This window comes from Phragmites australis, chromosome 14, assembly GCF_958298935.1.
Source record: "Phragmites australis chromosome 14, lpPhrAust1.1, whole genome shotgun sequence".
Lineage (NCBI taxonomy): Eukaryota > Viridiplantae > Streptophyta > Magnoliopsida > Poales > Poaceae > Phragmites > Phragmites australis.
In genome coordinates this window covers 30454192-30470795 of record NC_084934.1, presented here as the reverse complement: position 1 = coordinate 30470795, position 16604 = coordinate 30454192, and the positions used below count along the sequence as shown (strand labels likewise).

Sequence of the window (16604 nt, the reverse complement as noted above, 5' to 3'; positions counted from 1 at the left end):
TTAGAAGACTCGTGCAGGCCACAAGCCTCCGCGTTTCTCACACACGCAACATGCATGTCATTTTCGCAGCAAGAATTGCAACTTGGCGAGTGGAGATTTCTATATATCAGGATATATAGCTGAACAATAGCTGCCATACCATACCCCATAATTCAAGTGCCATTTTGCCTTTACTTATACACCACGAGTCATACATTCATTTTTTTTTTCGCGAACAGGAGAGCTACGTGTCAATATATTAAGATGTGGGAGTAAATTCCAAGACAAGTCCAAATACAATGCCGTTCCAACGGCCGGGTTAGTTAGCATTGAACCAACACGCCATGAGCTCTACACGACCATGAATTTTGGTCAGCCTAGCAAAGCACGCAACCTAGCTGCTCCACCCAGACACCACAGCCGAGCTTCCTCACGAATGTCTACTAGAAGACCATCAATCGTGGGACGAGCTCCGTCGAACACACATCGATTCCGCAGCTTCCAAATAAGCCATGCCACCAAAATCACTAGCGAGTTGAGACCCTTGCGGACCTCCTTGGGGGCTTGTTCCATCGCGCGACTCCACCAAACTTGAAAATTCGTGTCTTCATGTGTCGGTGCCAGAAACCCCAGCTGCACACGTTGTAGCGTTTTGAACCAGATCTCTCTAGCAAACACGCAGTCCGTGAGCAGATGCTGCACCGTTTCCTCCATCTGATCACAGAGCGGGCAGTTCGGTGGGTGCTGTAAGCCACGCCGTGCTAGCCGATCCGCCGTCCAGCATCTATTCAGAGTCGCCAACCAGACAAAGAATTTAGCCCGCAGCCGGGCCCACGTCTTACATTCATACTACCAAGAGAATGCCTTCATGTGAGCTTTAGCTATCCATTTATCACCGAAAGTTGGATCATCTGGTGTAGATCGATGGGGAATAGTTTCGATCTTTTCATCGAAAAGTTCCATTTGAGATGCTGTCGGTCAGGGACGCGAGCGAACGGCTGCGCCAAGTCTGATAATCAGAATTTTCGATCTTTTGCAGTTCATCTTTTTCCTTCCGTTGTGTAGGAGTCAACAAGCTGAAAATAATGATTGCCTATTTTGGTGCCTTCCCATGATTTCCAAAGGCCAAGAAGGCAATGATCCACTTGCAGTTTCGATGCCTCTTACCGCCTTACAGTGACAAGCAAAAGGAGAGGAGGAGGTGGTGACAGGTGACAAGAGAGGAAACGCGGCAGCAAGCGCACGCAACCAGTGATTTTTTTTTTTTTTGGAAAATGAAAGATTTATTAACTCTCAACGTTACATCGATGTGATACCATACAAGAGTTACCTCCTAGTCTCTGCATAGCTAAAATGCACACAGCCAAAATAAGAAAAAAAACAAAGTGGCAAAAACCATATGGGAAACCAACAAGCTAGAGTGAGAATTCAGAAAGGGCCAAAGGCAAACCCGATTTTGCCTCGAGTCGTCGCATTTTTGTGTGGATTTGTAGGCTCCCATTTGTTGAGACCAATCACTGCCAGGAAAAGGTAATTGATCTGGTATGATTTCCTGTTGTTATACGGGATCGTTTGGTTACTCAGAGTAGTAGTTCCCGGTTGGCTTCACTGGCTCTGTATTATTTCCTGTTGCCTGAAACTGAAACGTTTCGACACGTTGCTGTCCGGTGTCCGTAGTCTTTCGGCATTTCCTGAAATTTGGATGCTCAGACCTGTTGATATGGTAGGGATCAGAGTTCAGATAGTGAAAAGCTAATGGCATCCCAAATGGCATAATTCCTTGTGAGTTTGGCACTGACAACAGGAGCTGAATATCTCAGAATGGAATGTAAATGGAAACAACTAACATGGTTTCTTCGTTTTTGTAGTAAGAAAGTGTGGAGTTTGTGCGCTATAAAGGTTCAGGGGCCTAAGTGTGGAGTTTGTGCGCTATAAAGGTTCAGGGGCCTGTTTTGAACGCGTGATTTTCACATCACATAAAACAGTTCAGTTCCGACAGGAATTTGTGAAAATTGCCACATTCAGACTGGAAAAATTCTGGTCAGAGCTGCAAGCTACTATTATATGTGCTTCTGCAGGTTCCACTGAATAAATTATTGCTACCTGTGGTAAATTGGTAACTAATAAGGTTTTCTGTATGAAGGTATGCAAGACCGGTTTGACCTTATGAGAATGATAAGCAAAGAATTTAACATTGCTGAATTGCATTGCGTCTACATGTAACATGTCAATCAGCCGAACAAATAGGTTGGTTTCCTTTCACCAACGTCAGACCTCTGGTCACTGTGGATGTAGACCACACAACCCTTTTTAGGATGACCACATTGCAGTCCTTTCAGGTGGTAAGTGTGTCACCATTCAGCTGTTCATGTAACCATAAAGTTGCAGAGATGAATGTATTCCCTGAAGAAAAATTGTTTTTTTTTGGGGGGGGGGGGGGGGGGGTCTTCTGAGAAATCAACTATCTCTACTGGTATTTTTACTGAAAGGAGAACACTATGTACAGTTGCACCTTGCATCTTGGTAATGACAAAGTAAGGGTGTCTTTGCAGTAACTAACAGTTGTGATGCATATTGGTGATCACTCTTTTTCCAAGTATAGGGTCCTACACGGTTAGGCTATTGATGAGATATTATATTGAGGAATCTGGACCACTTTACTATTCTCGTCGGTAACAAGAGAGAGATTCCTATGTCATCATATTGCCATTGTGTGTAATATCTCTAACAAGTGCCGTTCGATGTTCTGCACACACTAAACAGAATAATGTATCAAGCGTATACTGATCAAAAGAACATTCGATGTTCTTTTGAATCTTTTCCTTATAAAAAAATAAAACAAAATTTGATAGAACTCTTTGTAGCAACAACTCTACCATTTTTCTAGATGACCATTACAGCATTCTCTTGTGTTCGCACAAATGGTATGGAGTGATATGCCCTAGAGTTAGATATTTTCAAAAAAAACAAGTCCGTAGAAAAGAGCTGAATCTGTTCATGAGCAATACCAACACAAGTGAGCGGGCATGGTGCTCGATGATAAGGCATCAAGGGAGGTGCCAAACCTACGAGGGCTCGAGCCCTTATCTCGCACACCCCCAAATTAGCATCCAAAGTAGGCCCTAGGTTAGAGGGTCCGGTACTTAAAAAACCAACACCTCCACATTCCTCCAATCGAATGGTTGAAAATGTTCAGTATGGAGCATTATATAAAAAAGTGTGCATGTTTTCATGGCACCACCAAGCCTAGCTAGCTAAGATATAGGTACATCTGTCCTCAATAAAATGTCGACACTATGAACTCATAAGGTGAAGCTGGGGGCTCCCTCGCATCAATGTTGATGCACTCATGCAGGGATGGTGATAACCACTTAGGTGTGTTTGTTTGTTCGAACAAAGTTTTGTAGAGCTGCATCGTATAAACAAGCTGAGGGAAAGTAGGCTGAGTGAAGTCATATATGTTGAAAATAAGAATATTTGGTTGGTTGTATCTGTCTTGATAAGTTGAACTGATTTTCTGTTTGGTTGACTAAATCTGAGGTTGTATAAGCAGATGCAAGAATTAAAATTGTGATTAATTACTCGTACGAAGATAATTTTGTGACACTGATAAGTGGATCCGCCTGTATGATCTGATGCAGAGCCTATATCCACTCATCTAGGATGATGAGTGAAGCTCTCCTCAATCAGGATGAGACTGTATATTTATATCCGCTCATGCAGTGGTAACAAGAGATGCAGGCACTCAAACATATTTCTTCCTGAGATTATATGCACCCATCGAGTCAGGCTAGGAAGAATTCAAGCAACCAAACACATCATTACCATGCGCTTTCAATTGTCTACATGATACGAGATGCAACTTATACAAATAGGTAACTGATGAAAAATCGCAAGAGATTCGCATATCGATATCCTATGTTATTTTAATAATTAAAGATAAAAACCTAACAGCTTCATCCATTTCCCCTCTTGGAATAGTCCAATATACAAATCCACATCTGTGTTACGTGATGCATTACACAACTAATACGCAAACGTAATTGAAGTTAAATTAACTAATAAACATATTAGTATACTATTTCGATAAGGTTTGAGTTTTTATTATTGTTTGACTTAACATATTAGTATACGATTTCAATAAGGTTTGAGTTCTTATTCATATTCCAAATTATTGTTTGACTTTTCTATGTTTAGACTTTTTTCTTTTGGAATTCTTCACATACGTTGATGAATTCAAGCTCTTGTATATATATCTGTAATGGCCCAAGTATCTACATACCGGGAAGGTATCCACATACCGAGAGTGCTACCCCATCCCACCAAAATCATAATAAGTCTAAAATTGTCAAAAAAAAAACACACAAAAATCATCAGAATTTCTCTTGTAGCTAGCTATATCCTAAACAAACAAATCACATAATAATCTCAAATAGATCATATAATAGATAAATAAATATCACAACTCAACCCCCAAGAACTATTAAAGGTGACCTCCCCAATCATGATAACATCTCAACCTTACATGAGTACTTATTTAATACGAGTATTAAATAATGGTATAGGTGTGTGCTAAAGTTGATGGTGGCTCGACAGGAGCCTCGGTGGTAGGGCCACTTGGTCCTAGAGCTAGGGTGTAGGCGGTTGTTCGGTTTAGTCCTAGGCCAATTCTTTTAGGCGGCATCGGCAATACGTCGTAACCGAGTCGTCCATTATGTCGACTTAGAGAAAGTGGTTTTTTTCTATTTATTTACAATTCAACGGTATAAATTTATTGGATTAGCTACGAATTTATTTATGTCCAAACGGAATGTTTAAATAATCAAATGGATTTGTCTCGATAATCCCTACGTATCCACGGTCTCATCCATGCTACGGATAAAAAAAGTAAAATTTTCACCCACTCCGTACTATACATTGAAATTAAATCTTGCGTCTAGTATCTTATCTGAGGTCAAAATTGAAGGTGACCCAGCCTATAGCATATGCACACGTTTATGTGTGAACACGTAATATTCTTCCATGCCTAGATGGCATGAAATGGGCCACCATATGTATGGCACGTAATATTTGAGAGTAATTTCCATCACAGGTTCATTCATCAACCAGTTGCTTTTGTGTGCAAGCTACTGTGTGATGGATTGACCTGGACGCTGGACAGGTATGGTCGGCCGGCCGGCCGGCGAAACGACGACGGCGATCGACGGTCCTGGACTCTGTCCATTCTCCGCATCTTGATCGTCCACTTCGTATAGCTGAAACGTCTCACTGTCACCTGGGCCCCAGGTAACCGAAACGGCTCGCCGGCTACCTATATAAACTCCCTCGCCGCTGCAAGGCGGTCACAACAAACAGAGATCAGCCTCCATCGGGCAGCAGCCAGCGACCTGTGACTGTGCCTGACGCCATGGTCATGGAGGAGGAGGAGGAGGCGCTCGTGCAGAAGATCACCGGGCTGGCCGCGGCCATCGGCAAGCTGCCGTCGCTGAGCCCGTCGCCCGAGGTGAACGCACTCTTCACCGAGCTGGTGACGGCCTGCATCCCGCCAAGCACCGTCGACGTGGAGCAGCTCGGCCCGGAGGCGCAGGACATGCGCGCGCGGCTCATCCGCCTCTGCTCCGAGGCCGAGGGCCTGCTCGAGGCGCACTACTCCGACCTCCTCGCCGCCTTCGACAGCCCGCTCGACCACCTCGCGCTCTTCCCCTACTTGGACAACTACATCATGCTCAGCCAGCTCGAGTACGGCCTCCTGGCGCGCCACATCCCGGGCCCGGCCCCCGCGCGCGTCGCGTTCGTGGGGTCCGGCCCGCTCCCGCTCAGCTCGCTCGTGCTCGCCGCGCGCCACCTGCCGGCCGCGTCCTTCGACAACTACGACATCTGCGGCGAGGCCAACGAGCGGGCGCGGCGCCTGGTGCGCGCCGACGAGGACCTGGGCGCGCGCATGGCGTTCCGCACCTCGGACGTGGCCGACGTGACGCGGGAGATGGCGGCCTACGACGTGGTGTTCCTCGCGGCGCTGGTGGGCATGGCGGCCGAGGAGAAGGCGCGCGTGGTGGAGCACCTCGGGCGGCACATGGCCCCCGGCGCCGCGCTCGTGGTGCGGAGCGCGCACGGAGCACGCGGGTTCCTGTACCCGGTGGTGGACCCGGAGGAGATCCGGCGCGGCGGGTTCGACGTGCTGGCCGTGCACCACCCGGAAGGCCAGGTGATCAACTCGGTCATCATCGCGCGCAAGCCCGTCCCGGTGGACGGGCAGGGGCACGCGCACGCGCACGGCGCGGTGGTGAGCCGGCCGTGCCTGTGCTGCGAGATGGAGGCGAGGGCGCACCAGAAGATGGAGGAGATGGCCATGGAGGAGCTGCCATCGTAGGAATGGGATTGCCCAGTGATCGACATCTACCGATCCATCGAGTTGCATCTTCTCGATCTCTTAATTACTACTCCCGTAGTAGTACTAAATCAAATCTACATAGCATGGTAATAATTTGGTTGACTGCATGCATGCATGCCGTCGCTATTGAATTTCTGGTGTATTACCATAATTATTTTTTCTTTCTACTGCTAGTAGTTGAATTTGTCTGACAGTCTCCGGGTTTAACAAAGAAGAGGATCGTCGGAGCAATACGATGATGTATGGTGTTGAGTCCAGTTATAACAAGTGATTGGACTGCTACAGGTGTAATCGTTCTTCTTCTTCTTCATGTTGTTGATGCTGCTGCTGCTGCATTTGAGAGTAACTAAGCATGCATGCATCATGGTCATGGATGGATAAATACAACCTAGCTACTCCATTGTTTGTTTTGATGCCATGGCATTGCTGTTTTGTCCGGCAAAGGTTATGTCTCCAGCCTACACATGCTTGCTTTCTTTTTTCCCAGTTCCATAGTTAACTATGGTTAATTACCAGGAGATTTGCCAAGTTACTGCTTGCAATTTTTATCAGGCATCCGTTAAGTTGTAGGTGTCCGCCAAGTATTCCTGAAGGATTGGACTGCGAGAAATGTGTGCCAGCCATCTTAAAGGAGGGCAGATTAAAATTGGGCTCAACCCAGATGGAGTTTATCGGTTCTGCTAGCCCATATAACTTATGCCATATTTAAATAGGTTATGGTTTTAGATTTTTAATAGGTTATGGAAGCGACTGTAGCTGTTAAATTTTAGTTGTTGATTTTTATAATAAATTTTTAGCTTCTCAGCGCATCAAAAGACATAAAATCTCATCTCAACCTGTTTCTTAATTTCTAATTCATTTCAGTCACAACCGTTTTCTCAGCCAGCCAAAAGCCATCAGAAAACAAAATCAAAAGTTAGCCTCTGGATAGATTCTGTCTTTTTCAGGAAAAAGCTAGAAAAATCTATCCAAATGAGGCATTAGGCTTCATTATATTTCAAGAATGACAAATATATTCTATTGCAGCACTCATAATTTAGGGACGAATTCATCATCCAATTGCTCCAAAACCCACCTTTTTTAAAGCCCAAAACTCATCATCTCTTATCCCACCTCATAACCCACTATCCAAACTTCGCCTAAGGAATTAATACATAATTAATAGTAATATTCAACATCTTCTTAGATATCTAAAAGTAGAGATACACAAATAACTAATTAATTAAAAGATCATGCAAGATACAGAACGGATACAATGTTCATCAATTAGCCTCACCATCACAGGCACATATAGCTTTGGGTTGGTCTCTATGATCACACATCATGAACAAACCAACCTCAGGGCTGAAGCAAGCCAATGCGGCGACGCTGACAGACTCCCCTCTACTCCGGCGAATGTGCCTCCAAGGGGAACCAGAAAAAGTCTAAAAGTACAATGGAGCTAGGAACATTGCAACGGCCACCTGCAGTATCTTCATCGTTTGATCTAGTTGAGGAGGAGTAGGATGCTGAGGAGGCGATACTGCAGGAGCAGATAAACACTCAACCTTTTAGTTTCTGTTGAGAACATGCCATCCCTTTAGTCCAGGGGACATTGATGAACTCTAGCTGCTAAACCTCTTAGTCCTTCTATGGCAACACTGTGGGTCTTATATATATTATTGAGAGAAAGAAGAGAGAAGAAGATCAGATTTTTTGGAGAAGAAATGTTGGGAGCTAGGAAGCACAATAAATATGGACAAATTTATCCGCTCCTTACAATTTTTGAGTATAAAAGAAGAAGAGAAAAAGACGACGAGAAAGAATAAAAAAAAGAAAAGAAGAAGATAAAGACGGAGAGTTTCTATTTCTCGACTCTGGATCTGCCACTGACATCAATTAGGTAAAATTTTATCAGTAGACTGATGTTTAGTATTTCTGAGTTTGATTTGATTTTTTTATGAAACCCTCGTCCTCTAATTGCTAGACGTAGATGGTTATGATCGCACGGATAGGATTGAACGGCGTACGGCTGCAAAGGTTACGGGACCATTAGTGGACAGACGCCACTCCTCCCTCATTCCCTTCCCCTTCTCCCCCCCCCCCCCTCCCGATCCGATCCGATTCCCTTTTCTTCTTCTTCTTTTTTCGCTTTATTTATTGCTTCTCCGATGCAATCTCGCCGCCATTCCTAACAAGCACGCACCCTCGCTCGCTGTTGAAGTGTTGAGTGCTCATCCTCCGCCGACGAGGCGTCGGAACCCTAGGTAGAGGTCGCCCATGGCGTTCTGGTGGCCGCTGCTGGTGCTCGCCGCCGCGTACGCGCTCTGCCGCCTCCTCCTCCTGCTCATCCCCCCCACCGTCCCCTCCATCGACGTCGACGCTTGCGACGGTACGGCCGGCCTCTTTCGCCCTTTTCCGCCATTTTTGGTTTTATTCTTTATTTCGGATGTTAAGGGGTTTGTGAGGGTTTAATTATTGTGGTTGGATTTGCCGCAGTGTTGGCCAAGGAGGACAGCTTCATCTACGTAAGTCCATCTCCCTCCACGTTTCTCCAATCACGATCCAGTCTGACTATATATAGGCTTGCAATTGCAATGCGGTCATGGTGTTTGCATGATTTGTTCATTGCCTTGCGATTTGGTATCCGAGTCGAGGTCCAGTTGTCGATTGGTGTGTACAAAGAATAGCGTGACTTTGTATTACTGGTGAGGTGGTAATGGCTGACATGGAAACTGTAAGCAGTGGACTGAGCGCCAGTAGCTAGCTGATAGGAGACTAGTTCTTATAACACCACACATCTGCTACACCTGGCGCTCCTGCATTGATATGCTGTGCTTCTAGTTGTTGAATCATATGATTTTGGTACCCTATTGGAAGGTGCTTGCTTTTGTTTGCTTGGGAATTTCACTTTCAATCAGGTTTGGTGGCATAGTAGTTTTCCAATGTTGTAACACTGCATTGCTCTTTTTGGTTAATAATGTGATTTCATAGTAGCGTCAGAAAATTGTAGCTGTGATTAATATGTTTTGAAGAAGCAACTGATACATTGATGCATTTTTACATTTCGTACATAATACATCTTTAATATGCTTTAGATCTTAGGCTCAACGTGGTTCGTTCAGTGCAGTAAGAGGATTGTACCTTGTAACCTTGAATTTTATTTGCGCTGATATAGGTTTCAGAATATCACTAGGCAGAGTTTTTTTAGTAGTGGTGATTTACTTCCAGCTGAGTGCTGAACTACTGACAGTTTGAAATGTCCTGTTGACTGTTGTCACCGTGGCATTTGCTATCCTGGGAACAACAATTCATTTTCAGCTCATTGTGTTTATCAATTGCCAGAATATAGCATTCTAAGTGTAGGCACTGCTGCAGATACCAAGAAAGGGTAAATCAGCTCAGACTGATAAGGTCCAATGCTATGAGCCAGCAACCATGAAATACTTGGGGTACTTCCCTGCGTTGACTCCTGATGAGGTATACTGCTAGCTTGCTATAGTTATGGACTATTAAGTACAACATTGACCCCTGTAGGTTTAGTCAGTCTTCTCTTTTGCATTGTTAACTAGAGATTTGGTGCACCCCTTATTGATTTTGATGTCCCTGAAGTTTTTTTCGATCAGCAAATAGTTGAGGAACAAGTAAAGCTTGTTATGTATTGTTTGCAGTATTTTGAACTTCATTAGTGTGGCTTTACATTTGGGTTTGATCGTGGCCAATTCTTTGACTAATTAGGTTAAGGAGCATGTTGCACAAGCCAGAAAAGCACAAAATGTATGGGCAAAAAGCAGCTTCAAGCAAAGGCGTCAGTTTCTTCGTATCCTTCTGAAGTATATACTTGAACATCAGGATCTGATATGCGAGTAAGGACACAGTTATGATTAAAAAAAGTACCTTATATTTTAGTTTATACCAGATGCCAATTAGTTTTGCCTTTTTGGAGGGTCTTGAGATCTTATGAAGGGCTCAATGTCCCCACATGTTATTTCACTTGCGCACACATTCTGACATCTGGAAGACCTGAGCTCAGTTCTGTTTATGTTGTGCAGGGTATCATCCCGGGACACTGGAAAGACTATGGTTGATGCTTCATTAGGCGAGATAATGACCACATGTGAGAAGATTACCTGGCTTTTGGATGAGGGTGAGAAGTGGCTAAAACCTGAATACAGGTTAGAATCCTGAAAAATATTCCAACCTGATTGAAAAGTATCTTAGGACATTATGTACCTTGCCCGTAGAGATAAATAATTGCTCTTATGGATTATTGTTACTAAAGACTAATTGTTTAAGTCAGATTTGTTTTTGTTTTCACCACTTATGTTCAAGTAATAAAATCATGATTACCTTTCATTAAGATTTAAGACATAGGAACACTTGAGTAAGTGTAGGATACTAGGATGTGAAAGATTTGTTGGATTACACTTTAGTTCACAGTAAAGTTAGTGCAATGGGACATGTGCTGTACCACTCTTTAGCAGGCCAATAAGCATGGAGTGTGGACGCAAGCTTTAAGGCAAAATGAAGTTAGGGCACTGCAACTTCTATTCATTCTTGCGTAGAAGATGAAACCTTTTGTCTCTATTAACGCCTGAAGTAGTACCTCTGGTCACAAATACTTGATGTTTTAGACAAAGACGTGGTCTCCAAAACATAGCTTTGCACACTATTGTCTATTATGGAAGTACTTTTCAAGACAAATCTACACATAACTTTCTTGTTTCCAATCTAAATATTTTTAAAAGTATTCATAGTAAACATTTAAAAAGTTCGACCGGAAGCATGTCCAAAATGTCATGTTTTTGTGACCATAGGGTTTATTCGTTAAAAGATGTTTTTTACTAAGGCTAAGTAGTGATTTCTTTTCTTATTATCTGTATCTGACTTAAAATGTTTGGCTATTTGCTTATGCTGTTCAGGTCTACAGGGAGATCAATGCTGCACAAGAGAGCAAAAGTTGAATTTTACCCTCTTGGAGTGATTGGTGCGATTGTATCCTGGAATTACCCATTCCATAATGTTTTCAATCCAATGCTGGCTGCAGTATTCTCTGGTAATGCAGCAGTTATAAAGGTAACATCATTATCTAGCACAAGAGCGAGCCTTTTATTTTTTTGCACATCTTTCATTTGCTCATAGTCTTTTACCTTTCCTTGACAAGTGGTGCTTGGCCCTAGCTAGGAAACCTATAGTTTTTTTCCTCTAAATATTAAAAGGTTGAAATTCTCCAATTCACCTTGACTAATCTGTTCTCTAACATATCGTTGTCATGGACATGTCATAGACTCATAAATTGTATGGGAGCCTGCAGGCCTGGTTAAGTAAGAGTCCGTGTTAGTAAAAAGTCCTAGCTGTTGTGCTAGTTAAAGAGTCCTACTTATCTATTTGTAACAGAGTTAGTTAGCAAGTACTAGAGACATATCAGAGTTGGATAGTAGTATAAAAGTAGGGTCTGTTTGGTATGCCATATCTGTAATCCTGATTCTATAAAGGCTATCCAACAGGTCCAATTGAGGAGTTAATCAAGTATTAGTTCAGTAAAGGGCTTAGCCCACCAAACCAGGCTTCGATCAGAGCCTCTTCTCGACGGGAGTAGCCCAACGATTAGAGGGTGATCTGCCCCTATCATTTCTGATGTCATCTCGTACCATAATATAGATAAAATTGTCAAACTTTCTTATTCAACGATCTTAATAGCTCACGTGTACTATGTATCACCATAGAGTCTGATGGCTATTATTTGTGTGCTGTATCTTTTATTGTCATTTTAGGTGAGCCTAGTAAACTTTGTTAGAAAATAGTAAATTGCATGGTAAACATATGTTGGATCATAGAAAGCACCATAGTTCTCAAATAAATGTTGAACAATTATCTTCTGAGCTTTTCTTGGGTGCATCTTTCTTTCTGCTGAGTGCTATAGAATGTTAGCATGGCAACACTGTGCTACGATTTTTTCATTAACTTTTTTCGTGTTCTGCTGAGTCAAATATCTGTGGACTGTTATATACATATTTTCTTTCGTCTGCTCATAAAGATTTATTGTGACCTATGTAACTTATCTTTTCATCTGATTTCTGATACACACTAAACATTATTCAAGATTATTCTGATTGGTAAAATGGTCTTTTGTAGGTTTCAGAACATGCAAGTTGGTCAGGCTGCTTTTATTTCCGTATCATACAAGCAGCTCTTTCAGCTGTTGGTGCACCTGATAATCTGGTGCACATAATAACTGGGTATGAATGCAGCTTTACATTTTCTTAGGTTACATGTTTATCGCACACATTGCTTACCCGGCCTCTATTTGTTGTTTGTTTTTAGTTTTGCGGAAACAGGTCAAGCTCTTGTATCTTCTGTAGACAAAATAATATTTGTGGGATCACCTGGTGTTGGAAGGATGGTATAACTCACATCTGAAGTAGCATATTCTTGATCGCATGCATCTAATACTCTTTATTCCAGTAGATGGCATGATAAATTTTGTCTAAATACACCTTTTGTCCTTGCTAAATCAATTGATTATTTATAGTTACTTTCATGGGCTTTGGGTTTGGGAACATGGGGCTGGCCAGTCAAGGGAGGGGAAAGAGGGGCCGCGGCCATGGCTAGGGCAGCCGGTGGCTTGCTGCTTGGCGCAGGGGAGGGGAAGAAGGAGGGCTTGGGAGCTGGAGGGCTTAGATGTTGAACCTCTCTTTAAGAAAGGAGAGCTTGGGAGCTGGAGGGCCTAGAGGTTGAACCTCTCTTTAAGCAAGTAGAGCTTGGGAGCTGGAGGGCTTAGAGGTTAAACCTCTCTTTACTTCTGCTTAATCAGCAATAAATCTTTGGCCTTATATTTATAGCCAGGCTCCCTAATAGATCCAATCTAGACTTTATTAACTCTTGGAGTTAACTAATCTGAATAGATCCTAACTTAGCAAACAATCAAATTCCTACCTTAGATAACTACCAGCGGGGCTGGCTTGAGTAAGAGGTGGCCGCCAGGGTTGCCATCCGCCCTGAGATTCCTGTGGGGCAGGCTGCTGCCCTAGCCAGCACATGGACCAAGCCCGTAACAGTTACTCTCTCTTCGGTTCCGTGCCATGATAGACCTTCACCCAATTGCCACAAATGGCAGGTGTAATACATGTGTATTGTATATTGTGTCTGCAGGGAATGCACATCTATTTTGTATAGGAATTATGTAGCCAGGACCTATTAGCATATACCTTTCTGTGATTTTAGGGACCGTTATTAAAATGGAGTCTTCTGTATCTGTTGTTTTAGCTGTTCCTCCCCTCTATCAATTTCTCTGTTCTAAAGTCTTCAGTTTTATGCTTATCACAGATCATGCAAAGAGCATCGGAGACTCTAATACCTGTAACTCTTGAGCTTGGTGGCAAAGATTCATTTATTGTGTGCGAAGATGTAGATTTACCCAATGTAAGGGTAGTGTATGTTGCCTATGCATGAATGTCGTCTTTTCTTCAATAATGCACTATTTAGTCTGAGCAGTGTACTGAAACTAACCTGTCGTCTTTTCCCATTTGAAGGTTGTTCAAGTTGCGGTCAGAGCTGCTCTGCAATCTAGTGGACAGAATTGTGCTGGCGCTGAAAGATTTTATGTCCACAAGGATATCTATTCCATCTTTGTTTCTCAAGTAGTGGCGGTAGTCAAATCTATATGCGTTGTAAGTACACAGCTGTATTTTGCAGCCAGTATCCATGTGCAGCTTTTATACATTCTAAGCCTTGGGCTGGTTCATAGGATTACAAACCTTATGTTGCCAATTCTGTATTATTCACTGTTATAGTTTTTCTTGGATATTGTTATGTCTTACAAACAAATGCAAATCTGTGCATTAACACATGCGACAGACTATCAGTATACTTTTTACATTTCTAACCTCTTCAGTTCCATATTGTCTATGTTTGTCAAGCTCCATCACACCAAATATTCTGTCATTTGTCAGTTAAAAGCTAAAGCTATCTTAATTTAATAGATATCCCTAAATAATTTTAGTAGATAACTCCTTGGGTGTATCAGCAAACATCTTTAGGTTTCAATACATCAGTTTTAAAAAAAAATTAGTTAATGCTTGTAATTTTGCGGTAGTACTTATGTTTTGCCCCTCTGTTTTCCTTTGTTATTTTCCTAGGGTCCCCCATTATCTGGCAGATATGATATGGGAGCAATCTGTATGATAGAGCACTCTGAGAAACTTCAGAATCTTGTTAATGATGCTCTTGACAAAGGTGCCGAAATTGCTGTCAGAGGGAGCTTTGGCAATCTGGGTGAAGATGCAGTTGATCAATTTTTCCCTCCAACTGTCCTAGTTAACGTTAATCACACAATGAAAGTTATGCAAGAAGAGGTAAGCTGGAAGCGACACAAGATTTCCTTTAGTACCAGTGATATTACTACTCCCTCCAGTCATAAATACTTGACGCGTTGGATAAGATCTGGTCAAACTTGTGAAACTTTGGCTATCAATAACTTTTAAATATTTAGTTTGGAAACATTAAAGTCATATGTGTAGATTTGTCTTGAAAAATACTTTCATCTCTTATAAATTTATTGGATTTTGTAAATATATTCTAGTAAAAAATAGTGGCTAAAGGTACTCATCGGAGACCGTGTCATGTCCAAAGCGTCAAATATTTTTTGACCGGAGGAAATATGTATTAGTCTTACCACTGTCCATTGCTAATCAACAGGCATTTGGACCAATTCTACCGATCATGAAATTCAGTTCTGATGAAGAGGCTATCAAACTTGCAAATGACTCAAAATATGGCCTTGGCTGTGCTGTTTTTTCTGGCAACCAGAAGCGTGCCATCAGAATAGCATCCCAATTACACTGTGGTGTGGCAGCAATCAATGATTTTGCTTCAAGTTATATGTGTCAGGTAACTACATAGTTTGTGTTATGTGACTTATGTCTGTCCTTTGTGATAGTTAAACACAAAATTGAAGCATAGTGCTGGTGATCACAAACATCTTTTGTGAATTTCCCTTAGTAGACACACATCCTGCAGTGTCTAGCGTTTCGTGTCCATATGGCTGCATGCCTATATTGTTTTTTTAATGCTTTCTGTTAGCTACCAATGCAAGTACGCTTACTTCTGTCTCTCGCTGCAGTCTTTGCCATTTGGTGGTGTTAAAGACAGTGGATTTGGTAGATTTGCGGGTGTAGAAGGCTTGCGAGCTTGCTGCCTTGTGAAGGCAGTTGTAGAAGATAGATTTTGGCCATACATTAAAACAGTGATCCCGAAACCTATCCAGGTCTACTACTTCCCCTACCAAATTGTCTGGTTTGCATTGTTTACTTGGTGTGGCTCTGATATTAAGCTGCTGGTCATTTTGCAGTATCCTATCTCCGAGCATGGATTTGAATTCCAGGAGTTACTTGTTGAAACTCTCTATGGCTATAGTGTGTGGGACAGGTTGCGCTCCCTCATGAATTTGTTGAAGATGATTACCGAGCAGAACTCTCCTCCAGCTCCAAGTAAGACGACGAAGAAGAAAAGACGATGAGCCATACAGAGAAGTTGAGTTCAATCTTCTGTCAACTTGCTCTTATGATGTTCCCACCGGTGATCTAGTCTTTAGAACGCAATCTCCACACCCTAGCTTGGTGAACTAGTGCTTGGCAGCACTTGTCTGCATGTAAACGCCCTTCAGAAATTAGAGGTAGCCAGCCTCCTCCTTTCATGGCAAGAGGAAATCCAAAGTGACAAATGAAACCTCCGATTTCGATTTTCGACCCTGTAACTATGAACATGTCGCACGACTTTGTTCGGACTTCGAAGGTGTATTCTAGCGCTTCAGTTTTCAGAACCTTTTCTGGTTGGCACCAGTTGCCTGGGCAATGCCATGGAATAAATATCTATCTGCCTCTGCCTGTCGAGAGCTGCAGCCTGCAAGAGGGTGTGCTGCAACAGCATCACCATGTGCTGGGATTAAATGCTCCTCCGCCCTCCTTCCCCTGGATCCAAGAGCTTTGTTGTAATCGACGGGACAGCCGGTATGTGCAGAATGGTGGATCCAGCTGCCTAATGAACGGTGAAGAGTGCAGTGGAATTGCCAACCCAAAGCAACTTGGCACTCTATTGCCAAATCTACTCCAATAAATGCCATTCGACGTTCCACAGTGCATCTCAAATCGACGTGCACACGTTTTGACTATGAGAATGCGTTGCGCACGACATCACATGGGCAAAGCAGCTCAGTTCAGGTCCAGGTTCAGGTTCGTGTCGTGGTACGATTAATATA

The 16604-nt window shown here is 42.8% G+C and overlaps 2 protein-coding genes across 2 annotated transcripts; both read left to right on the top strand.

Annotated features, from left to right (window-relative positions):
- Nucleotides 1-5091: 5091 nt before the first annotated feature.
- LOC133891767 (nicotianamine synthase 3-like) lies at nt 5092-6603 on the top strand. Its single transcript, XM_062332513.1, has one exon. The coding sequence runs from the start codon at nt 5387-5389 to the stop codon at nt 6347-6349; it is 963 nt and encodes a 320-aa protein (XP_062188497.1). The 5' UTR covers nt 5092-5386; the 3' UTR covers nt 6350-6603.
- A 1840-nt stretch (nt 6604-8443) lies between these two features.
- Nucleotides 8444-16181, top strand: LOC133890706 (aldehyde dehydrogenase 22A1). The gene is made up of 14 exons (XM_062331209.1): nt 8444-8741; nt 8849-8877; nt 9728-9829; nt 10088-10215; nt 10402-10524; nt 11272-11425; nt 12485-12588; nt 12674-12752; nt 13676-13771; nt 13882-14019; nt 14488-14703; nt 15047-15238; nt 15471-15614; nt 15699-16181. The coding sequence occupies exons 1-14, from the start codon at nt 8630-8632 to the stop codon at nt 15864-15866; spliced, it is 1785 nt and encodes a 594-aa protein (XP_062187193.1). The 5' UTR covers nt 8444-8629; the 3' UTR covers nt 15867-16181.
- Nucleotides 16182-16604: the final 423 nt, after the last annotated feature.